The 27263-nt window shown below is 33.1% G+C and overlaps 1 protein-coding gene across 7 annotated transcripts in view; it reads right to left on the reverse strand.

Annotated features, from left to right (window-relative positions):
* The window catches only part of HERC4 (HECT and RLD domain containing E3 ubiquitin protein ligase 4), a 116734-nt gene that overhangs the window by 29148 nt on the left and 60323 nt on the right, over window positions 1-27263 (reverse strand). For 4 of the 7 annotated variants that reach the window (XM_019731759.2, XM_019731763.2, XM_019731761.2 and 1 more), the window contains 11 exons: window positions 25634-25710; window positions 25237-25361; window positions 23853-23912; window positions 23640-23751; window positions 22937-23126; window positions 21459-21631; window positions 12331-12450; window positions 7986-8009; window positions 5100-5198; window positions 3146-3313; window positions 2791-2934 (listed from right to left, as the gene is read on the reverse strand). In XM_019731759.2, coding sequence (XP_019587318.1) covers window positions 2791-2934; window positions 3146-3313; window positions 5100-5198; window positions 7986-8009; window positions 12331-12450; window positions 21459-21631; window positions 22937-23126; window positions 23640-23751; window positions 23853-23912; window positions 25237-25361; window positions 25634-25710 — 1292 coding nt within the window. The remainder of the gene's footprint in view (window positions 1-2790; window positions 2935-3145; window positions 3314-5099; window positions 5199-7985; window positions 8010-12330; window positions 12451-21458; window positions 21632-22936; window positions 23127-23639; window positions 23752-23852; window positions 23913-25236; window positions 25362-25633; window positions 25711-27263) is intronic. The other 3 variants (XM_019731764.2, XM_074339506.1, XM_074339507.1) reach the window with 1 other exon arrangement.

The following is a 27263-nucleotide window of genomic DNA, read 5'->3' on the forward strand; positions in this document are numbered from 1 at the left end:
CCTCATATTTTCCTCCTCACAAAGCTTAAATTCCATGATCCAACAAGATAATCACTTCCTTCCTTCTTTCTTTTTAAACCCCAACCTGGTTAAATTCAACTGTCTGCCTCATCCTTACCTCTACCGAGCAGCAAAATGTTACTAAAGAAAAAAACACAACCACGTTGACTGGTCTCATTTGAAATTCATGAACATAATAAGTATCAAATGGGCTTTTCATGCTGCCAGTCTATTCCAATATTTATTTACATGGTCAACTTATTTTCCCACTCCCCTAAGTGATTATTTCACCACCTCTCCTTTCTCTTCAAACCTCCAACACCATTCCTCCTATCATAACCCTCTAATGACCTTGCCATCTTATTTCACTGCAAAGTAAAAATAATTCTAAGAGAATGTTCACAACCTCCCATCATCAAATCTATCAAGAGATTTGTACTTACATATATAATTGGCTTTCCCTCCTGATATTATGGATCTATGTGTCTAATTACAGTCAATCCTCCACTAGTATACTATACTAAACTCCATCCATTCTTCACAACTTTAGGATCTTGCTCCTGCAATTGATATCCCCTTCTGTGTACTGATTTTCTACTTTGAATAATTAATCACATGTGAACATGCTTCAATTTCACATGTAAAATAAAATACCCTTTCTTAATGGAGAAAAAATATGTATAGTACACCATTTCTTTACTTCAAAAACTTATTTTAAAATACTTTAAGACTCATAAGAAATTGCACAAAGAATACAGAGGGAATGTACCCTTCACACAGTTTTCCCCAATAATAACAGCTTAAATAACCATGGTCAAAACCAAGAAACTGACATTAGTATATATACTGCTATCTATGTACTTATATTTATTTTTTTAAATAATAAACAGTATTTCTTTTAAAACAATCAACTACAGGAGGAGGGAGAAAATAAGGCAGAGAGTGTAGAGACAGAAGCTAGACTTCTTTTAGCTATCTTATTTTGTAGACTTGACTTTGGAACTACATAAATGCTTTATATAATCATAAAACTAAGTTAAATTTAAACAAGCAATCCTTAAAAACCAAAACCAAAATGTGTATCCTCTTGCTGGTGTAACAATACAGAGCATAACAATTTCAAGTGATAAATCAAAATACTGTTATTTGACTGTGTATCTCTTCTGGGGTATACCCACAGGACAAAGAAACTACACAACAGTTTTTTGTGTGTTTTTTTAACTATTTTCAGTTATCATAATATTGGTGGAAATGTTGGTATTGTTAGCCAGTAAATATGTAAGTCTAGGACATTTTATCATACCAAGTATAGTAGGCAGCAAAGAAGCTACCAAAGAGTATTGAGGTTTTTGTCAAAGGACTCAGGTACCAACTTGAACAGCTTTGCTTCAACAAAGATAGGATAATAAAAACTTCTCCTTATCGACTATTTAGTTCCCTAGTAGTACAGTTTATAGGGGGAAAGATCTCTCTTTAGATTTTTCCAAAAAAAAAATCTTTCCAATAAAGATAGTAACTGCAATGGACTGAAAAACATCAAATATGTTTAAATCCATAAACCAAACCACAAAACAACTGTCACCACTGGAGTATGCTATTGAACACATTCATTTTTTTGGAAAAATCTAAAGAGAGATCTTTCCCACTATAAACTGTACTACTAGGAAACTAAATAGTCGATAAGGAGAAGTTTGTAGAAGTATCCAAGCTAATAAAATGGGGGAGTTGAGGGGGATTAGAGTAGTACCATTTTGCAACCCCTAATAAATTAACAAGTCTAGGCACCAATCATCAATGACTGCTAACATCACAAAAATAGAGCCAGCCTCCTGGAAGAATGAATAAATAATACATTCAAGCTTTTAGAACCCATAGTAAATATTCTATTCAAATTTCTTTCAACTCAAGATTTCTACAAACTGAACCATTCATTAAACTTATACTCTCTATATCAGGGATCAGCAAACATTTTCTATAAAGGGACAAATGGAAAATATTTTAGGCTTTGTTGGCCATAGGGTCTCTGTCTTAACTACTCAACTCTGCCTCTACCAGTTGTAGCTAGAAAGCAGCCATGGACAATCGGTAAATTAGTGGGCATGATTTTGTTTACAAAAACATGTGCTAGGAAGAATTCAGCTCATGGACTGTTTGCCAGAAGTGTTAAAGGTAGAAAAATCAATAACCCATAATAATAAACTAATTTTTCCTAGATGAAAAGTTAATCTGGTAAGTATTACAATCCGCAAATCTAAATTAGCAGAAGGATGGTCAACATCATTTTCAGGCTTACGATTCCTTACTTTAATTTGCTAATTTGAAATGTGTGCTAAGCATCAATGTGTTTTCATGACTCAGTCTAAAGCTAATGATTTTTCACTTCATGGACTGTGTAGATGCCTGACCACTGTACTGTACACCTGAAGGTGAAGCTGAGTAATATTGAATGTCAACTATAATTAAATATATATATAGTCAGGGGACATGGAGTACAGCATAGGAAATATAGTCAGTGGTACAGTAACAGCTATATACGACATCAGAGGGGTAACAGATTGGGAAGGTTATCACTGTAAGGGGTGTAAATGTTTAACTATTACATTGCTTTGTACACCTAAAACTAATTTTTTAAAAGTAAAAATAAATAATAAATAAAATGATTTTTTTCAAAGTGAATCAAATATGTTAGGAATCCAGTAACAACTCTGATTTACTGAATAAACTTGATACATATAGGTATACATACATAGGTATATACATATAAGTAATTTAGATGGTTGGGCTTTTTACCTTATCAGAAAACCAAATTAGCCTGGAATCTTCATAATACCTAAACATGCCATATTTAGGGTCCAGTAATTCCCTCATGATGAGCAAGAAAAATTCTTTACGTACTCCTCCTGCATCAACAGCATCTTCTCCAACAAAAATAACCTAAAATAGCATAATGCAAACACTGAACATAAAGAAATGAAGAACCTGTAACGTTATTTATTATGAATCAATGCTCAGCAATCAATAGTTAAAAATTTTTTTTAAATATAATTTTGTTAATTTTCAAAGTACACTAAATACAAACAGGAAAACTTTAAATATTTTTTTAAAAATAAAAGTCCCAATTCTACAACAGAAAATTTCAAATTACCTTGAGCGGCTTTTTGTAGTCTACATTCTTTGTTTTCCTAAGGACCTCCATTGTATCTCCTACAATATTTTCTCTACGTACCACTAGAATTAAACAGGGATTCACAGACTCAATCACTGGGAGAAAAAGAGAGGAGACGTTTTGTCTGTGGGCCTGGTCAATAGCCATCTAGAAAACAAAAGATGAAAATTTTAATAGCAATGCAACAAAGAAGCTACTGTGACTAAATAAGCCAACCTCTACCTATTAATTAGATATCCTATAATCTCTATAATAATTCCTATATTACTAAATTCACATAGCATCTATCACTGTATCTAGTACAGTATAAATACAGTATAAACTGTATTTTAACCAGAGTATCCTTTTGCATTTTTTATATTAATGTATAACTAAACATACCATGAAGCTAAGTAAGCATGGAACTATGTAATACTGATAAATTGGAATACTGACAAACTGTTTCTCAAAATATAACTCGGATGGAGAGGAAAGAAAGAAAACAGCATTAAAATAAACCTCTACAGAGAATAAGGGACAGCCTGGTATAACAGAAATTCATTTAGAAGAGTAATCACCATTCCATGCTCACAAAGCAAGCATTGGGCTTATATTCTTTGTTTTTTTCCTATGGTTTTCCCTGAGTTCTTGTTCTAAAATGGAATATCCTATATTAAATGCACCAAGTGAATAACTTACTCTTTTAACAAAGGCTACCCAAAAAACTGGTTTACTAGCTGCTGTTAGTATAGAACCTTACAAAAGTATTTATTTCTTCTGTTGATAATAATGGAAATAAATACATCTCTAAAATTCCCACTACTATCTATTATTTAAATATCTGGAGGGATTTAGAATACCAAATGCATTTATTTTAAAAGAATTAAAACAGTTATCAACATGGGGCGGGGGGTGATTTTTTAAAGCAATTTCAGAATGCTGAGTGCCAAAGGTCTCTTCTCCATCCTTTTCTTAGTCCTCAGTCTCTACAGTTATTGTGCACCAGAGAAAGAAACTCATAAACTTTTTTGTTTATAGGTTGAAATGATAAAACAAACCTACTTAGTCCTTCAAAGTCATAATGTAAAGTAGTTTTAAAAATCCTCATTATAAATGAAATAATGTTTAACATAAAACATAGGGAGTGTGGAGAGAAAGAAGAGGGAGGAGGAGGAGACAACCAACCTCAGGAAAATATTCGGTTGGTGCAAAAGTAATTGCAGTTAGGGGCAGACGGATGGCTCAATTGGTTAGAGAGCTCTCAACAAGGTTGCCAATTCCTGCATGGGATGGTGGGCTGTGCCCCCTGCAACTAAGATCAAAGGACAACAACTTGGAGCTGATGGGCCCTGGGGAAACACACTGTTCCCCAATATTATCCAATAAAATTAAAACAAAAAGTAATTGTGGTTTAAAAGGTTAAAAATAATTGCAAAAACCACAATTACTTTTGCACCAACCTAATACTTTGTTTTTTACTAAAACTTTCAAGGAAATTTCATAATCCTCTTAACAAGTGACCAAATGCCTCCTACTTTAACATCATTTCACCTCTAGTCATTTCCATCTTTTCACCAAGTATATAAAGAGGGAATACATAATGAAGCAAGATTTGAAACAAACCAACATTTTATCAAGTAAACTAGTAATGTTTATAAAGATTGCATATTTCTGTAAGGAAAGAGGCTTATATCATTTTTTAGATATAAAATGATTCAAGGCTAAATTATTCTATTTTCATTTAAATGTGTATAAGTAGCCCTCATAAGAATTCACATGCAACAGTCCTATTTCTAGGTACAAAAGTTACTTTGCAAAAAACAATCACACAGGTACAAAATGTCCCCAAAGGTTATTGATTATAAGCAAGTTTCAAATTTACTTTTTAAAAACATCACAGAAACAATCCAAAAAAATCACTCTTAAATCACATTGGTATTATACAATAATTTACCTGCATCTGTAAGACTGCATCTGTTTGTAACAGAGTAGTTTTTGCTTGGGCATCAAATACAAATGGATATGTGCAGATTGTAACAGGGATATCTGCCAACTGGAATTAAAAAATTAACTTATTAGTACAAATTGGTTTGTGATTATATTTCTTGTAGTAGGTACTGTCCTTGCTTGAGAAATTGGTAACATTCTTGATTTATTCATGGTGTGTCATTCAGGAATTATAAATAAAACGTTGCTTATGTCCAAATACAGGCATACCTCGAATGTGTTGTGGGTTCAGTTCCAGACTACTGAAATAAAGTGAATATTGCAATAAAGCAAGTCATAATCTTTTTGTTAAAGGGTCTTGCCTTCAATTTGTAAAAAAAAAGAAGCAACAAGTGTGAAGCACACTAAAACGAGGTATGCCTATATAGAATTTTTACTGATAATTAGATGAGGCATTGGAACAACCCAATTCCAAATTTTAGGAGGAAATTATATAGTACTTGAGAGTCCACTACATGGTAAATTACAAATATCTTTTGCTTTACATATTAACTCCAAGTTTCAGTGAAGTAGACTGCAAGTTTATTCTAAAATTGGGGACCTCCAAGTTAAATACAGTACTCAGATCTCATATGTTAGGGCTACTCTAGCAGCAGAGGCCAATGATAAGCAATCTTTTTCATTTAGCAGATATTTACTGCATTATCATCAGAGTACCAACACCATGAACCCAACTTTCTGTTCATTCAACATACAAAATAAGTACCAGTAGTAGTATTATGCTCCGTCAACCTTTAAAGTTGGGAGAACTGATCTATTATTACATGCATTATATATTAGTCACCTTATAATTATTTATCCTAGCAGGTAATGCAGTGATTGAGTGCTAAGTGTTTTAACGGTGCAGAGAAATACAAAGAGCTATGAATTGCCAGTCACAGATTCTTTCAGTTGAAGATGTATTCCTACCATCTACCCAACAAGGCAGTAATTTTGTGCCAGCCCTGACACAGAACCCGTTATAAGGTTTTCCTTCAAAACTTAATACACCATGAAACAACCCATTTCTTAAGTGCTTAGAAAGTTCTTTATATTAAGTGTGAACCTGCATTTCTATACATCACTATGCATCACTCCATTTTGTATTTCAGTTTTCATTTTGCCTCTGCAGGGAAGCATATATGGATTAAATATTTCAAGTCCTCACGCTCTTTCTCTAAGTTGTCTGTTTTCCATACTAAATACTCCCAGTTTTCCCAGCCATTCTGAAAAAAAATATATGGTTTCCAGTTCTCCATCCTAATTGTCTTCTTTTAAATGTATTTCAATTTGTCTAACTCTCTCTTAACTATGGCCACCAAAACCAAAATAATCCCATAGTCCCCAATCAGTACAGAATACAATGAGACTATCAACTCTTTGTTTTCAACATATAAGACAACCTGCTGAGTTATATTAACCTTACAGTAAATTATCATTCTTCATTATTTTTCATATGACAGTTTTTACCTCCATCCTGTATTTGTGTCACTAACCAGCTATTAATGGTAGAAAGTCATTTTACTACTCTGAAACGCTAAAAGATTGAGATGATTTCTAAAGTCCCCTTTGGTTCCAAAACTCTTATTTCATTACTTTTTTTTTTTTTTATTAAATTTATTGGGGTGACAATTGTTAGTAAAATTACATAGATTTCAGGTGTACAATTCTGTATTACATCATCTATAAATCCCATTGTGTGTTCATCACCCAGAGTCAGTTCTCCTTCCATCACCATATATTCGATCCCCCTTACCCTCATCTCCCACCCCCCACCCCCCGCCCTTATTTCGTTATTTTTTATGCTACTTCTATTTGAGGATGGGAAAACAAATAATTTTAGGGGACTATAATTTAAAGCTAATTCCAAATGCTTCATTGTTTCAAGTGCTAGAAAAAAAGCAAGTCAACACAACAAAACCTAGTCTATCACAGAAGTATAAAAGAATTACTACAACATTCCCAATTGTTAAAAAGGTGGTTTAGGATTGCTGATTATGTAAATCAAAGTGCTAGAACTATATATATTAGTTCTAGCATTAGACAGTACATTAGACAAAGTGAGGAAGATGATCATTAAGCATACTGAACGAGTTTGCTTAATTTTATAACCATTGAGTAATGATTATTAGTTTAAAAACTGAAGATCATTTACTTCTCTAACATAAAATATTTCTGGCTTATTGCATAGGCATTTGTCAGTTTTAAAAGTTTACTTTTTTATATTCTGAGAACATATTGTATTTTATGCTGCAAGATTTTTAGGAGCAAATACTGTTAAAAGGTATCATACAGGTATAATGTTAAATTAAAACAGGTTTTAATTTTCTTAAGAAAATTAACCTGAAATGTTATACAGGACAATTTCCATGCATTCATTTTTATAAATAATTATATGCATATATGTATAATACTGGGGGTGCCAAAAAAAATGTACTCAAGTGGGTACTTTGGTCAACATTGCTCAAGCAGTAGTTTGCCATAATCAGAAGTGTCTGGACACTGATGGTAACAACTTTGAGCACCTCTTATAATTGTAGAAGTCAAACATGACTTGTACTCATCTTTTGTTATTGGTATATACTGAGTATTACAATTTTAATAGTTTCCCTTTCTTAAAAAGTGTATACATTTTTTTGGCAATCTCTGTATATATGTTTTAAAGCCACACATTCATTTTTATAAATAATCATATACATATATAGATATATCTGTCTATAGATAGATAGATATAGATATATAGATAGGTAAGTTTTAAAGTCACACAAATGAGGAACGTTTGGCTCTCCTATCACTTAAGACAAAATAGAGTATATATTACTCTGGACATGAGACTTTATTACACCAAACTTACCTCAGTTAATCCATGGTTGACATCCTAAGACAGCAGTGCAGAATGTAACAATAATATGGAAAGAGCAATGTTAGTGTTCAAATTTAACTATTTCTATTCAAAGTAGCATTTCATATATTTTTGCTACAGCAGAATATTGAATTAATGAAGTAGAACAAAATACATATACAAAACTTACCCTTTCCACATGCACCTTATATATTTATATCTATAAATGTGAGACCTTTGTTTCAGGCACCTTGTGATCATAAAATAATTGAGGCCTCAACATAATGAAATTTGGTTTTAGCAACTAAGCACCCCATTTGCAGAATTTAGGTACAACAGGGAAACTAATCCTAGCCTAACTCGGTCTTGAAGAAATAATTTTATGGCTCAGTTTCTCCACCTGGCAAATAGAGAAAATATTCCTCAATTTTTAACACTTGGTTAACCTTTACAAAATGTTTGAAAAGTTTTTAATAGTTACAATGCTATATGAACTTCATGAAAACATGTAAAGGGCAAAAGGGTGAAAAAGAATAGGAAAATGGAAGGCAATACGATGAAAAGTTAGAAGCCTCAGCAGTACAAAAGGATATTATAAGGAAAGCAAAAAATTTCACAGAATTAGTTGTTAATGGTTAGGGACCAAGAAAGTGTATACCTAATGGAACCTTAAAATCCTAACTGGGAAAGAAAGTAAATGGAGAAAAAAATCTCAACAGATTGTGGCACAAAGACAAATATAATAAAGGTAAAATAATTTCTTTACAGTATTTAGAACAATGTAAAGTGATGTGTGCGTAAATACACATATAAATATAATTTATAAACATGTTTCTTATGATTCATAGTAATTATATTCTATCAAAGAATTTTTAAAACTTCACAATGATGCAATGGAATTATTTCAAGATGTGTATACACCAGGGGTGCCAAAAAAATGTATACAAATGGAAACTGTGGTCCATGTTGCTCAAGCAGTAGTTCACCGTAATCAAACATGTCTGGACGCTGACGCACTTTGAGCACCTCTTGTAATTGCAAAAGTCAAATGTGACTTGTATTCATCTTTTATTATCGGTATATATTGAGTATTACGATTTTAACAGTTTTCTCCTTTCTTAAAGTGTTTACATTTTTTTGGCACCCCCTGTATATACACATACATACATATGTACACACATGTACATGTGCACACGAATACCTATACACACATCTGTATCATCACAAAACAGCATGGGAGTTCCCTTAGGATAGATTCTTTAAAATTTTACTTACAGGGTCAACATAATATTCCACTCAGTTAAGACTGGTAATACAAGTATGAACTTTATTAGAAAGTCACAGGAAAAAAGTCTTTATAGTTATGTGTAAGTGTAAAATGTGAAAGGGCTTTGAACTCTCTCAAAGAAAGAGGTACTGTGAGGTTAAATGTCATTATATAAATTAGTGAACTAATTAGGTGTTACATATTCAAAGACATTCAAAGTAAACTGCCAGCCTTCTATTCCCAGAGATAGATTAGAAGAACCCAAATCATGGATTCAAGATTCTGATTTCTAAGATATGATATTAAACCCACTAAACAAATTAAATATGTAATAAGCTTCTACTGCCAAAACCACCTAATTAATATCACTGCCTATAAATAAAGAAAGGAAAAGCAAGTGGTTGAAAGAGTAGAGTAATAAACAGCAATTCTCAAGTATACCAACCATATAACAGATCTGGAGAGAATGAGAAGAAAAGAGGAAAAGCCAAGAAATAGGAAAGTGGTCCTCTACTGTCTCTCTTTACCAGAAAACAGTACCGGTAGCACTGAAATAGTTCTGCAGGAAATTCAACTTGATATCACCACAGCTACATACCAAGCAGAGTTTGGATACAAGCCGGCCAAACTTAAAAGCAAACATTCAAGCCATAGCTTCTCCATGTAGCACAAGATTACTGCTAACTAAAAAAATCCTATTAGACTAGTATTTCACTTAATTTGCTCAAAATTAAAGTAGTCTGTGACCTATATATTAGATATAAATTCAGATATCAAAGGTCATCTGATCGCATTCACAGCGATCCAGGAGGAAATGACTCTCTAGGATAATGTTTCTAAAACTGGCTTGCAGATCCCTGGGAAATGTATTCTTAGGGATCTCTAAGTGCTCTGGAAGGATTTTTAATTTTTACGTTTTTATATCATTAATTTTTAATAATTGATTTAAAAATCTAAAATTAGGATAATCCATTTATTTTCCCAGTATTACCATGAAACTCCAAAAGTTGCAATAGTTATGATAATAATCAAACTGGCACCAAACAGGATCTCCATGTCTTTCTAGGATTTCACATACATAAATGATGTGTTTGATGAGTGAAGGCGAAATGAATACTGCATCTCATCCTAAAAGCAAACGTAAACACAGTCTCTCCTTCACTTTTTAATTTTGGTTACCGCAACTCTCTCCTAGTTTTCCTCTTACCTTACCTGCCACCCTTAATCTCCTTTGTTGTCTCTCTCCTTTCCTCATTTCATATCCAATCCATCAACAATTCTTGTCCCTTTTACCTACAAGAAGTATTCCAAGTCCATTTCCCTCTTCCATCTATACAACCACCATCCTAGTCAAATTAATCATTTTATCTTCCCTAATCTACTAAAAAAGTCTTCTAACTAGTCTCCCTCTTTCATTTTTGTTCCATTTCCCTCACTCCATTCTCCACAGAGCCAACAGAGTGATGATTTCAAAATATAAATCACATTGTATTCCACCCTGCTTACCACTCTTCAATGGCTTACCACACACTTCAGATAAAATCCAAGTTCCTGATCTTAATTTACAATACCTCCATGACCGGGCACCTGTCCATTTCTCTGATCCTTTTCTAGAACTCTTCCCATTCCCAAATTCTAGCCATACTAGCCTTTCCACCAAACATGTCAAGTTTATTCTCACCCAAGGTCTTTTACTAGATGTTCACTTGCCCTGAAATTCTCTCTACTCTGATCTTTCTTATACGACTGTTCCTTGGCATTTAGATTACAGCTCATATTTCATTGGACAGACTTTTCTGATTACCCAATTGCATGAAACCAGTTTTTATTATATTCTCTTATTTCAAGTCTCTATATTGTACATATTATTAACTAATATTTTTTACTTTATTTGATTACTGTCCATCTTATCCACTAAATTATAAGTTCCGTGAAGAAGAGGGCCCTTATCTGTCTGGTTCATCACTATCTCTAATACCTAATAAAGTGCCTGTTACATAGGGGATTCTCAATAATTGTTGAATGAGCAAATGAGTAAACCTTATTCTATACAATGGCTGTGAACTTGACCTAGCTTCCAAGTGATACTAAGGGGAAAAAAAAAATCAACAAGTCTCTCCCAATCTAACCCAAGTACCTAGGGAAGGAAGCAAAAGATATTCCAGAAGTGACCTGATTTCTAAGTGAGAGTATCCTAAAAACAGCATGCACTAACCACATTACCATTCAAAAACTACTGTACTTTTTTAGTGCCTACTTGACTTATTCCAGATACTATTAGAGGTGCTGGTGAACAAACTGACAGAGTACCTAGCCACAAGGAGCTTGCAGCTGATGCCTAGAAAGCAATGAAAGGCTACTCCCCTTTCTACAACTTCTACATATAAACCTATTGCTTAAATTATCTGCTTTGAGGTTGGAAAAGCTGGCCTCAAGTATACTACAATGGTTAGCAAGAGTATTAAACCTAACTGTTTTACATCTAGCTGCTTACCCATTTCGCTATTAAAAATTACATACCTAATTCAAGTTTTATAAAACTATGCTATTATTTTAACGGGACATTAATGGTCCAGCATATTAGAGACTTAGCCATATGAAAAGAAGTACGTAGACAAGTGGATGAACATCAAAAATCTGAAATAAAATTGAACACATAAAAGGGGGGAAAAAATCAAAAACAGAATCAATGGTCCTAGGGCTCCCTTCTGGTAGTTCTGAGGCACTCATCTCACAATAGTAATACCTTCTTAGAGTTTCAGTATCAGGGACTTCGGTATTCTCAACATTAATGAATTAAGAAGCAACCACATGGAAAACAAATGAGTTATAAATCTGTGTCACACTTGCATTTTTCTTTAGAAAAGTATAATCCGTCTCTTTTGTTTGGCTTTGGTATAAGAGTAGAATGTTGATTTATAAATATTGCATAATATGTAGTTGGTCCTTTGCAATGTTTTTATTTAAACAATAAGCTCTGGATTAGAGCCTTGAAAACACTTTGGTGTTTCAAAAATGAGCAATTGTTTCATTTATATTAGAACAAATGATACATAAAAATGAAAGCACAAAATGCAACAGGAAACATACCATTCCATAGGCCTGCTGTTGGACCCAGTTGATATAATCATTCCTTATATCTAGCAATTCTTGTACTTCATGTATATAAAATTTATCATACTGTATAATCTGCCCCGTTTTCTCATTTACCTACAAAAAAAAAGTACAATTAACATTAAACTTGACCAATACTTAAGACAGAGATTAAAAAATGTTTTAATAGAAAAAGACTTGAAATTTCTTAGCTAATTTTCTCTTCCTATAAAAAACAATTTACTTAGTGCCTACTATATGCAAAATGTTACTGTAGGGCTATGGGAAACACAGACTTATAAGATGTGATATATGCATTCAGTACCTCAAACTCAATTAAAAAAAGAAAAATATTTATGTAACCACCAGAGTATGAGATACGTGCCATGAAAATATACAGAGGATGCCAAAAAAAATCTATACACATTTTAAGAAAGGAAAAAACTATTAAAATTGTAATTATATATACCAATAACAAAAAATCAACACAAGTCACGTTTGACTTGTGCAATTATAAGAGGTGCTCAAAGTGGTTACCATCAGCGTCCAGATACTTCTGATTATGGCGAACTACTGCTCGAGCAACGTTGACCAAAGTGTCCACATACATACATACAATTTTTTGGCACCCCCAGTATATACCATATATAAACTAGAAACTATGAGGACTTCTGGTTGGGGAATGGGACTTACTAACAATAAGAAAAGCTAATGCTTAAGTATCACTCTGTACTGGCATCTGATTGGAATAAAGAAGCGACATTTAAGTAGGATGTGAAAAATGAAGGGAATGCAAATTATCCCCCTAGAAATTACTTACTTATTACAAAGGGGAAAACAAATCTTTACAGTGGAGAGAACCACATTAACTGAATAATCAAACAAATCATCACCAATACTGGACAATCAAATATTATTATCCTTCTGATATAATGTAACAAGAAGTACAGGCATCATCTATGAAGCAGAGAAATGTTCACCCTGAATCCAATCAAGTCTCTTGATCTAAATTCCAGTTTACAGGAAATACAAATGATTGAGGAACAGTTAAACATCACTCTAAGGAAACAATCAGACAAATACCCCGATTGTAAGACTTTATAAGAAGATGGGCCAGGACTCTCCAAAAAGGTAAGGTAATGGGATTAAAAACAAAAGGTGGAGGTTGTTCCTAATTAAGAGAGACTAGAGGGGTTCTGTTGCTGTATATAGCAGAATACTTATATCAGACTAAGCCTCCTGGCAATAACAATAATAAACTCTGGACAATATATTAAAAACCAGCTATTAAAAAACACTGGAGATCAACCAAAAGCAGGCAGAAACAGGAATGAACATAATCTCTGAAAGAAAGAAAGCACATGTGAGATCCACATTTTTTTCCCACGGGAGCACTTCCAAATCAACATGAGGGACAGGAGATAGAACCCAAGCAGAAAGCAGCAGTTTTACCAGACAGAGGAGTCATAGGTCAGAGATTGAGGCTGCCTACATGACAGACGGAGAGGGGAAAAAAGAATTTCAGAAAGAAACTCGGAGAGTGAAGCCGCAAAATCTTTATGCAATTTCCCCCCACATTTCTGGCTAACTCTTAAACCTTAAGTGTACACCCCAGCAGAAAGCAGCAACTGGGAGGCTACTGTTAAAAAAGACTTCAAAACAAGCATTTCCAGAGGAAAAAAGACACACTTCATAATAATAAGAGGAATAATTTATCGAGAAGTCTTAACAATCCCAAATAACAGCGCTTCAAAATATATGAAGAGAAAATCAACAGAACCACCATCATAGTTGGAAATTTTAACACCTCTCTCTTGGTAACTGATAGAAAACAAATAAAATCAGTTAAGTATAGAAGATTTAAACATCAATTTCAACCAACTTGAACTATCATAGATTATTCCACCCAGTAATTAATTACACATGGAACATTCACTAAAACACAATATCCTGGACCATAAAGCAAGTCTTAATGAATACCGTATTTTTCCCGTGTATAATGTGCACTTTTTTGCCCAAATTTGTGAGGGAAAAATAAGGATGCACTTATACATGGGTAGTAGTAATTCTATATATATATAAATGTTTTTAATTCTTTTACTTATGTTTATGAGTTAAGTGTAACGCTAGAAATCAATATGGTATTTTTTATACAATAATACCCTAGAATACAATAATCCGTTTTGTTGAACTTAGGACGAACTTGTATCGGAGAATTCTTGGCCTTCTGTGATGCGTAAATATTGTAAATTTGTTACCAGTACATAAAATTTTTTATACCTGTATCTGTTCTTGTGTTTTGTAATTACTTGTTATATAAAATTTCTTGTACCATAATATGTTAAAAAAATAAATGCTAAAATTCCTTTATAATACAAAAAACAAGTACCTAAATGTAAACAAGTAAAAACTTGAATTAAAATATTAAAATGAAAGATTTTTTTTTTCCCCCCTGAAAGTTTGGGCCAAAAACGTGGGTGCGCATTACACACGGCAAAATACAATACATTTAGAAGAATCCAAAATATACAAAGTATGTTCTCTGACCACAATGGAATTAAACTAAAAGTCAGTAACAACAAGGTATTTGGAAAAATCCTAAAACATTGACAATTAAACAAAACACGTCTAAAATATCCCAAATTTTTCTTGAATTCATCGGAGAGCTAATGTCGAAAGATAATCAAAGTAGTGTGAATTCCAGGGATGGACAGATACTGCCAAACAGAAACAGCATGTCAGAAAAAGGTTCACCTGTGGCAGAGCCAAGAAGAGGAAGATTCTGCTGTCATACAAGCAAGAAAGAAGAAAGCCAAATTATAAGCTATAGCTTAAGGCTGACTACAGGATAACTTGACAGTATAAAACCCCTGGGAGTCCCAGACAGTTTGCACTCACTCACATGGACTCTTCCACAGACCTCCACTGAGGGCCTAGGAGGATGACTGGAAATTGGGCAGAAGATCAAGAGCCTCTCTCAGTAGTGCAAGGACGTGATTGCCACTGTGAGAAGGGAACAAGGCCCGCCACCCTGCCCAAATCCTTCTCTCATATAGAGAGAGCAAAAGCCTTATGCCACTGAGAAAAGAGAAGCAAATTCCATGCCTTGGTGCAGGAGGAGGGAAAAACCCTCAATCCCTGGCAGAAAGAGGGACAAGAATAGTCCTGAGCCCAGAATCTTGTATCAGTAGGATTAGAGGACCCCTACTGCTGAGGGGAGGGAGCAGAACCTCTTAGAGAGTCCCATCCCCAAGGTCCTGGCACACAATCTGAGATGGAGGCTAAAGCACAACAAAGAACATTTCTAACCCCTCTTCTCTACCAATTTTGAAAGCACTGGGTAACAAGCAACACCTGTTTACCTCTGGGAAGGGCAAGAGTGAGGAGAGAGAAACTCTTTTAAGGAGCAGGCATGCAGAGTGAAGCATAAATATTGAGGGGAAAAATGTGACATTTCAACTCTGCCCTACGCATCAGGTCAACAGAGAAATTTGAGGCCTTTGGTGCAATGAAGGTAACTAGAACAAACTCAACTCAAACTAAAAACTCAACCCCAGTTTAACTCCTGATAACACTGACTTCAATCCCACTAAGAGCCACACAGAAGAAGACGTGTATCCATTTACAGGCTTTAAATCTATTTACATCAGCCTCTGCTATGTTACAGACAACCAAAAATTATGAAGCATTATCAAAAAGCAAATAAGCAAAATAGAACAAACAAAAGCTACACAAAAAATGTCGAAACACAAAGCAATCGTAAGCGTCAGACTCAGAGATGACTCAGATGTTGGAGCAAGACAAGCACTTCAGGAAAATATTTTGAACTTAATGAAAATAAAAACACATCAAAATGTGGAGTATGCGAGTAAAGCAGAACATAGAAGGAAATTTAAAGCATTAAATGATCATTTTAGATTAAAAAAAGGTCTAAAATCAATGATCTAAGACTCTGCTTTTAAGAACCTAGAAAAAGATGATCAAATTAAAGACAAGTCAAGTAGAGGAAAGGAAAAGAGTGAAAACTGATCAAAGAAAAGACAAAATCACTAGAGAAAAATCAATGAAAGCAAATGTGTTTATGAACAGATCAATAAAATTGAGAAGCATCTAGACAGACTGAATAATAAAAAGAGAAAACACAAATTACCACTACCAAGAACGAAAGAGGAACATCACCACATACATATCTTACTAAAACTGACTGAAGAGCAGAAAACATAAATTACACTATTTTTAAATTTTAACATAAAATTTTAAAATTTCCCCAAAGAAAACTCCAGGCCACAATCGTTTCACTGATAAATTCTAACATTTAAGGAAGAAATAATACCAACCTTAAACTCAGAAAATAGAGAAATAGGGATCATTTCTTAATTCATTTCATGAAACTAGAATAACCTTGATACTAAAAGCTGATGACAATATGAAAAACAAAAATTATCACATAAAAAATATTATCAGATCAATATCCCTTATGAACATAGACAAACTCTCAACAAAAAATTAGCAAATTAAATCCAACAATATATAAAAAGTATAATATATAATACTCAAGTGGAGTTTATCACAGAAATGCAAGGTTGGTGTAACATTCAAATATCAATGAATTCCACTACATTTCAGAAAACAATCATTTGTTCATCTCAACAGATGTAGAAAAAAGCATCTAACAAAAAAGTCAATACACCTTAATAAGAAACACTCTCAGCAAACCAGGGATAGAAACTTCTTCAAAAAGACAAAGCCTACCTTAAAAAAAAAAAAAAACAACTCTGCAGCCAACATCATACTTATTGGTAAAATATTGAATGCTTTCTAAGATTAGGAACTAGGCAAAGATGTCCACTGAAACCATTTATATTCAACATTGTACTGGAAGTCTTAGTCAATAAAATAAGGCAGAAAATAACATGACTGTGTACATAAAAAATCCAAATGAATCTATGAAAATTACTAGAATAAATTATCAAGGTCACAGAGTACAAAAGAAACCCAACTGAATTTCTCCATACTAGCAACAAATAACTGCAAATTTTTAAAAAATTTTAATTATTTACAATAGCATCAAAAACATAAAATATTTAGGAATACATTTAACAAAGGGTGCAAGACCTCTGAAAACTACAAAATATTGCTGAGAGAAAATGGAGACCTAAATAAATGAAGCAATATACTACATTCACAGATTGGAAAAGACACTAACAAGATTCAACAAATGCAAAAATGAAATTTGACTTAACTCTAGTTTTTAAAAAAAGCAGCAACATAAAAACCTTTTTTGATACAACAAAGAAAATTTAAGTATGCCCAGACAGATATTACAGAATGAGTTAATTTCTTCTAAGAAAAATAATAGCATTGCTGTTATGTAGGAAAATGCCCAAGAAAACAAATGCTGAGTATAAAAGGGCAATAATCAGGATTTTATTTTCAAATTATTCAAGAAAAAAAGTATATAGTACACACATCTACAAATGGTACAGCATGTAACATAAGCAAATGTTACAGCATATTAACAATGGCTGAATCTAGAATGGAGGATATAGGTATCTATTTTGTTTGTATTTCAATGTTTCTGTATATATGATGATATTCAAAATAAAAATTAAAGAGTGAAGTGAATGGAAAGCATTACAAAAAGAACCTATACGTTTAGTATTATTTCCTAAAATGTACAAAATGAAACCTACATTTGATAACACTTTTATTTCACATTTTAATTATTATTCAGTATTCTAGTTTATAAACCTCAGTTCAGAGGTAGTATATGGTAAGTATATACGTGTGTCTTATCTGTTTGGTTTATTTAAGAGTTCCTTGCAAATAATTCTTTTTGAAAACCACAGATTTAGAAGACTGGCATATATAGCAGTTAAGTAAGTCTATTCTTTAGGCATATCAGTATTGTGTGAAGTATATAATGTACTGTGTGAAAACTCAGAAACTACTAAATAACCCAATTACCTGCCAGTAAACTCATTTTTCTGGTAATACATCCATTCCTGACAGCAAGTACCAAAATTATCTTTCTTATGCCATTTGAAGCATAGACATTATTTTTAATTCAAAAGCTTTCCAAAGGATAGATGGAGGAAGAAGTCATCCATATAACCCAAAACGGTTAGGAGACAAGAGTCTAGTTCTCTAGTTCCTAATCCTACTCTAGGATTAGGTGAAGAAAGAAATCATTTAAGGAAATTTATCCTAATTCTTCAGCATGGAGCACAGTGAAAGAATGTATAGTTGGTTAGACATAACATGTCTGAAAAAACACGTTTCTGACAAGCAACTTGGGTTTCACTAAAAATGAAAATGAATCATCCCTGGTAGTTCATTTCCACAGGTATCTGTTTATGGCAGATTAGGACCAAGGAAAGTTTTCTCCAAAGTAAGGAGCAGAAGAAAGGTTAAGTGACTGCCCTAAGGATTCCCAGTAAGAGATGCTTAAGAAATTGATACCCTTTTTACCCTGCTTTTGAGTATGTCACAACTTCAAGCAAGAACCCAATTTCCTAATAATCCAATAAATCAAGTCAAAAGTAGTTTCCCATCCAAATTGTGGTAGTGGTGATAGAAAAATCACTGCTGTAGGAATGTATAGTAATTATAGGTACTGGATAATTTAATTAATACATCAATCCTGGGAACCTGTTAGGCAAGTATTTTAATCCTTATTTTATATAAAATTCTCCACTTGCACATGTAATAAAGAGAAAGATAAATTCAAAATTGTACTTATAAGGAGCAGCACAAATGGAGTTAGAAACATGGTCTTTTAACAATACGATACTATCTGCAATTATGGAAGTATAAACCTTTACATCTAGGGGCATAAAATAAAAGCAAACCCCCTTCTAAACAATACTGCATAAATAATACTGTATTTGCTGATTCAGAACTACATTAGAAACAGCAAGAACTTTGGAAGTAGGTTTGGATTTGGATTTCAACTCTGCTACTTAACTGGTTTATGACCTTTGACATTCAGATTAAGGAGCAAAATATCAACTACACAGAGTTTTAAAAGTTAAATGAGGAATATATATAAAGTGCTCACATGAATTAAAGTACAAAGGAAGTTTTAATCCTGGCCACTGTTAGCTTAATTCCCTTTCAGCTAGCAAGAATTTAGGATCCTAGTATCTAGCGTGGCCCCATCAAAAAGGCCTCTGGAGATGGAACCCTATGGGGTTCATCTTCAGTAAGGATTGAAGTTTCTGAGTTAGGCAGGTAAGTTACTTGCTCAAATTCTATCTGTAATTATGAAAGACAGAAGGTTTGATTCCCTCCCCTTCTCGTACCCTCCCTTTTACTTGTGGTAAAAGACACAGCTAAAGCAAAAATAAATACACACACACACACACACACACACACACACACACACACACACATTTTTAAGAGGTAATAAAGGTTAAGTACATAAGGAAAAATGTGAATAATTATTTGGGAATAGAGTCTGGCTGACAAACAATGGTTCACTGGAATAGGAAAACAGAGTCCAGAGGAAAGAAAAACAAAACCTAAAGAATCTCTTGAATCCCAGACAAAAGGAACACATGGAGAGAAACTGAGGCTCGTCTCTTTAAGTTAGAGAATCTTCTTAATAGCAGTTTATTGTAGAACCCAGTAAATCCTAAAATGCTGTAAGAAAGTCTTGTTCTGGGAAAGGAAAATATAAGAATGACTTGTTTCCCTAGGAAAGAAATAGCTATCATTTCTTTGATTATAATGAGAAGAATAACTTGTTTTTCTAGGAATCTTGGACATACTAAATACAAAAGAAAAAAGTAATTTCAAAAAGTTAAGTCATTTACAAAAATACACAGGAACTTCACTAAAAGAATAAAAAAGAAAAACAAATGGTCCTTAAGGGTTCTTTCTTACAGAAAACAGAAGGACTATCTTCTTTATTCCTGTATCATTTACCTCAGTACTAGGCAAAAGGGTTCTGAAAATGGTAAAGAAGCTGTTAAGGGGAGGAAATTAACAAATAAAGGTTCATATGGGGGGGGGTGGCCCTGATGGCTCCCTTGGTTAGAGCGCAAGCTCTGAACAACAGGGTTGCCAGTTCGATTCCCACATGGGCCAGTGAGTTGTGCCCCCTGCAACTAAAGATTGAAAACGGTGACTTGGCAAGAACTTGGAGCTGATGGACCCTGGCAAAACACATTGTTCCCCAATAGTCCCCAATAAAATTTATTTTTTAAAAAATCAGGAGGATGGGGGGAAAACGACATTTAGTTTTTTTAAAAAAAGAAAAGGTTCATATGGGTTTTTCAGTCATTCTTGAGGCTAGAAACATAAGCTTCTTCCTTAGGTCATGTCTCCCAAAAAGAAAATAGCATCTCAAAAATATCGAGTGACAAAACAGAAATATTACCAGCTGTCAGGATGTCTCAAATCCATCTTTAAAGAAATAGCTAAGACTACCACATCATATACCGTGTTTCCCCAAAAATAAGATCTAACCGGAAAACATGCCCTAGCATGATTTTTCAGGATGCCATCCCCTCGAACATAAGCCCTAATGCGTCTTTTGGAGCAAAACTTAATATAAGATCTGGTCTTATTTTCGGGGAAACACGGTAACTTTGAATTGCTACAAGTGTAAAGTGTACTATTTCTTACACTGAGAGGAAGTGCAGGAAAGAACAATAGACAAATTAATAAGTCATCTATGGTTCCAATTTCAAATTAGTCATTTGTTTCAAATAAAATGTTCCACTTTAATTGAAGTACCCAATTAGCAAAAGAACCTGAGTTTAAATTTTCATAATCACAACTCTTTCATAAGATAAGCACCTACAAATAACAAAAACACTCTTTTAAACTAATAAATTATGTTATTCACAAGAAAATAGAGAGAATTCTAATTCATTAATATGCTATTGTTCTGCCCAACTACAGACAAGTTATCTATAAATGCCTAACAAAGTCAAATAAAACCAAAGCTCCGAAATACAGACGTATTATTTCTTTAAAAGGAAAATTTAGGTAACTCTTCCAAATTTCCATTACATCTGTTATGCCAATCTAAATCTGTAATATGTTAATGTTAAAGTAAACATCAATCTGTTAGTAACAATGGGGAAAGAGTAAAATAAAGAAACTATTGGACATACCCTATGTAATATTTCTAAAACCTTTAATGCAGTATGAAGAAAACTGTTGAAAATTCTTCTTTCAGAAGGGGGAATGCCAATCTTGTAGAGTTTCAAAAGATGTACCACAACTTCCTTAAAAAGTTCTACAATCTTGAGGAATAGTGAAGGTTCAAGTACTGACCACCAGTTTTCTGTTATTAAAAGGTGAACACACAAATAAAACGAATTTTTAAAAACTGTTTTCAAAATAATATTGACTTTTATTCTAAAATCCCAGAAAGATACACATGATAATATTTACATAACATTTCTAGGGTTTATAATCCTCATCCTCAAGTTAAAGAATACTGCCCTAAAAGCTTTCAAAATCAAAATTAAGCAAGAAAGGTCTACTGAATTTATATTTTTGGTTTCCTAACTTACATTAAAAACTTACCATTATACCTAATATTAAAACCAATTAAAAAGTCCTTGGCCATTAGGATTTTAATTTTTAAGCAAAACCCTTTAAAATTGTATTGCTCCAATATTTAAGGATCTTTCCCAGCTTTACCTCTCAACATAAAGTTGAAATATTGTGAAGCACCACTTTTAAAATGCAAAGTATTCTGGAAAATCAAATACAGAAGCTGAACAATATAAAGTATAACATGTCTGTCCTTCCCCACATTCACTATCTGTAGTTATTAACTACAAATACCACAAACCTGTGAAGCACATGCAAAGAATACAAAAACCTCTGACAACATGGAAGCAAGCTTCTTGTGAGTCTCTGCTTCACTCTAATTCCCTCAGATTCCAGGATCCTACGCTTTACTTCTTGCTTCCTCTGGTCACTCTCAGCCTTAAACTTCTTGTACTGATTTTATTACTTCTATATATCTCAGCTTCATATAACTAACAAAAACTATTAGAAAGGAAAGCATTAGTGTAATGGTAGCAAGTAAAGTGTAACAGCCAGGAGATAGAGATGAAATCTTTACAATTAGAAAAATTAAGATAAGAAAAATTTAGGTCAAAAAACAACTGTAGAAAGAGACAGAACTGTAAGATCAGATGAGCAGTAGCATCTCATCTACATGCAGAAAGATAAAATAAAAAATCAGGAATTAGCAAGTGAGGGAAACAGAAGTCAAAGAGTTAACAGAGCTCAAGGAGGATTTAATAAGCAACTTTGTTCAGTTTTAAATGTTCCTCCTCTTTTACTTCTTTAATAGCAACATCACTCTGGAGGGGGTGTGTAGGGAAATATGAAAATCAGTTTTTATCTTTCCTGATACTGCCTCTACTATTTTATTTCATTAAAATTTTAATACTGCCCCCAACAACTAGCATCAGATGACGAGAAAAAAGCAACAAAAAGAAAAACAGGTTTGTTTTTCCCTAATACAATGTCAAATAAGGAGCACAGATAAATTTCAAACAGCAAAACAGAACTTATAAGCATTTTCATTTAAAGAGAAAAGGTTACAAAAAAATAATATTAAAATTCTTACCAAGTACTTTCAGTGGTGCCTTTTCTAGGTTCACAAGAGCTGTACCAAAGGGAATTGCTATTGTTGTGAAATTGTTGGAATCACTCATCAGGGGACATTCTGGTAGAGTAAGATAAAACCTCAATGCTTCAACATCAGGTAAGGAGCCAGTCAGGTTAGGAATAAGATTCTTTTCCAAACTAGCTGCCACCTATATTTTGACAAAAAGCAAAACCTACTTCATTTAAAATGAATGTACTTTGCAAAAACAAAAACAAAAAATCTTTTACTATAGCAAACATGAAATGGTGAAGGAAAAATAAAATCTTGCAATAATCAGTGAACATGCTTTGGAGCACAATGAAACTTAACGCCTAAGCATTGCTAAGAGAATTCAAAAAAATCTTGTATGCAAGTCTCATTTAAACATCTCTACTTCAATAGCTATATAAAGACTTAACCAACACGATAATGATGAGTAAAATTAAGGGTCTGCTCCAAATGTTTGAAAAGATTTATAGATATTTGACAGCTAAATTACAAATGTTTTAAAGCAAAATCTTATTTTAATGCTTATATTTGTATATTTAACACAATCATACAAAGTACATCATAATGAAGAGTATGAAACTGTAAAGTTAATTAGGCTATAAACATAAAATAACACGAAATAAAAAACTCTACAGGCTACATAATACAAATATAAGGTAATTTAAAAACAAACCTGCTGAGATATCTGAGGATGATCAGGTTGTATAAGTTTGTGGAATAAAAGCCTAGCAGCATTCATATCAACCCCTGAAAATCTGGTGCCTGTTCTATAGTGATCATCATTGCTATTAAAAAGAGAGAGAAAATAATAAAATTTTAAAATTACTTCACACATTATTTAATATAATAAATTTGAGAATTTCAGCATTATCAAATTACCACTTACCTAACGGCTAAAAAACTTCCATTTAGACAACCAGAAGATGAAAACGTTCCATCTATTTCACTAAAAGAAATTTTAAAATCACAAAATGAGAAACCTGTTTGCCTTTCTTTTGTAATAAAAATTAAAATCAATATTTAATCTAACATTTAATGCTACAAGCATTCTTCTAACCAAAACTCAATGAGAATAAATCACAATTCTATAAATTACTAAAAATTGATTAAATAATACTTGATTAAGGTATTATTGTTTACTCTAGACTTTCTCAAATATCTTTTTTTTTTTTTCAAGATTTTATTGGGGAAGGGGAACAGGACTTTATTGGGGAACAGTGTGTACTTTCTAGGATTTTTCAAGTCAAGTTGTTGTCCTTTCAAACTCAGTTGTGGAGGGCACAGCTCAGCTCCAGGTCCAGTTGCCATTGTTAGTTTCAGTGGAGGCAGCCTACCATCCCTTGTGGGAGTTGAGGAGTCGAACCGCAACCTTGTGGTTGAGAGCCCGCGCTCCAATCAACTGAGCCATTTGGGAGCTCAGCAGCATTTCAGCTCAAAGTGCTGTGTTCAATCTTAGTTGCAGGGGACGCTGCCCACCATCCCTTGCAGGACTCAGAGGAATCGAACTGGCAACCTTGTGGTTGAGAGCCCACTGCCCATGTGGGAATCGAACCAGCGGCCCCATTGCGCAGAGCTCGTGCTCTAACCAAGTGAGCCACCCGTCCGCCCCTCAAATATTACTTTCATCCTCTGATTCACCAAACAAATCTGATGTTTAAAAAAAATTTTTTTTAACCTAAGCATGCACATTTAATTTTCTTCCACATGTTGGTAAATCTAACCTGGGATGTTATTTTTTTTGAAGCCTACTCTTTGGGGTTTTAAGAAGAATTTTAGTTTGGGAAAACAATCAAGAATAAAAAACTGCTTATCAGATATAGCCCTCCCCTCATCTCAAACACCAACACGACCTACAATTTAAAAAACACAAGCTACAACTTAAATACTAAACAAGTTCAACTATAAGGAAAATATTCAAGAAAAAAGTAATATTCAAATCTTGCAGGGAGTATAAAAGTTAAAAGACAGTGACCACTATGAAATTAGAAGGAACATATTTCAAACCCAATCCCAAAGTAGCTATAGTTAATATTTTAAATTACTTAATATATCATTATGTATATGAAAGAATTATGACGTGTAAATTTAAATAAGAGATCTCTTAAAATATCCATTATTACAGAAATTATAGATATTTAAACATTTGTATATAAACCAGTCAGTATTGTGATATTTAATGAAATATTTGTTTAAATAAAAATTACTAAGTACAGGTTGCTCTATCACGGACTTGAGAGGTTATGCTTGTATAGGTAAAAAGTTTTCCTTACTTGGCTATCTCAACAGGAAACCTTCCAGAGGGGTAGCTGAGCCATTTTTGAATTAGAGCTTCACTGACAGTCCAGATCTGCTTTGAAGGATCAGGACATCTAAAGTCATCTGGTGGCCCACAGTTCTAAATTTTAAAATAAGTAGATTAGTCAGAGAGAAGAGATATTATAACTTAAACCTAGACATACTTCCACTATGTATTTAATGTTTGAAAAAACAGAAGTATCTACTCAACACCTGAAACAAAAACTTACTAAATAGATCAGAAAAATTTTGTAGACTTGAGTGAAAAAAATTTAAAGTGATTACTTTGTAACATACAAAAAACATTAATATGAGTTAAAAAATTCTTCTAAATTATTTGAGCTTAATAATAATTTATATGACTACTATTACCTGGGGATTCGAGCAATGTGAAAAGCTTTGATCTCCACCTGAGAAAATTCTTTTTACACAGAAATATTCTTCAGAAGCTGTAATAATAAAATATAAAAGAATCCATGATTTATGACATTTTTTATAGCATCAAATATGCTACTGGTCTCTTAATCATCTAACTTAATTAGACCTCCTATTCATGGAATCGATATAAAATGAATTGGAATATTCTGATTGCTACGGAGATGAGCCTGCCCAAGTGACAAACATTAAATGATCCCACAAGCATAAGCAGCATTTGGTAAGTTTACAAATCTTTCTTCTGGCCTGCACAAAATAAATGGTGTTTTCTAATTTGCATCGTTATTATCGCAACATATTTTAGTTTAAACTGAAGATAACGTAAAAATTGAATGAGAGGTATAAAAGAAAGCTCAGAAGAAAATAAAAATAAAGAATACTCATTTTTAAAAAGAATGATAACAATACAAATGTTAAAATTTCTTGAGTAAAACTTTCGTAATACAAAATTATTTTCTCTTTCAATACAGCTATACAAAAGTAAGATGACACACATAACTCTTTCTTGGCAACTACTTATCAATAAAATCCAAATCAGGTCCAAAAATATAAAAATTAATAAGCAAATTTAGTAGAAGTAAAGAAAGATAATGAAGTTCCTTTTCAAAAAGATATTCAAAGCCACTTCCTTTTCCTCTTCTGCTCCTCAAAATGAAAAGACTATCTATTATCAAAAATACTGCTAGGCTAGTGTTTAGAGTACCACATACCAAAACACCAAAGCTTCATAGTGTAACTTAAGGCCAGTTATTTACAAATATAATCCATTTCTGTCATCCTATGCCTAACCCATACCCTTTATTTGACTAATTCTTCACCTTATATTATTTATGACCAGCTACAGAATTATAAATTTGGAAGGGACCACATCTTAATTTCCTTGATTATTCCCTACTATGAAGCACAATGTTTTATTTGTAAAAGAACTCAGTAAATATTTGTTAATATGAATACATAATATAAAATATTTACCTAGCTTAGAACAGACTAATAATAAAGACCTTCAGAGTTCAGAACATTAATATGACCAAATTTTCCACAAGTAACAAGAATGCTCTACGGCCAAAAACAACTTTTAATAACAGTAAATAAAACAATCATTCAACTTAAAATCTTTTCTCTACAACATTCTCTCACAATTCTATGAATGTGGTTCACTGTTCAAAAATTTAGTAGGATGTTATTCGTTTATTCCTAAAATGTAATTCTCTCCTCTATAAATAATCAAGACAGATGACTAATTTACAGTGCATGAATGGGTTTCTGGGGGCTGTGAGTAGGGCACCAAAAATTATTTTCCTTAATTTCCTTTTAATTATTACTCCAAAAAGTTTGTGAAACCTAGGTGACTCTTTGTCCTACACCGCTTCCTGCAAACCGGATTTTCTTGAGTTTCCTCAAGGTTTCTCGTAGCATTTTTCTTAGTCTTCTGTATTTCCTATAAACTGGTAGTTGGATCTAGAGAGGCTTTAATTAGAGTTTGATTATTTTAACAAAATTATTACATGGTGGTGGTGATTGTTTTTCCATCAGGAAGCATATAATGCTTAGGTTCCTTTTTGTGATG

This window comes from Rhinolophus sinicus, linkage group LG07 (assembly GCF_036562045.2).
Source record: "Rhinolophus sinicus isolate RSC01 linkage group LG07, ASM3656204v1, whole genome shotgun sequence".
NCBI classification, from domain to species: domain Eukaryota; kingdom Metazoa; phylum Chordata; class Mammalia; order Chiroptera; family Rhinolophidae; genus Rhinolophus; species Rhinolophus sinicus.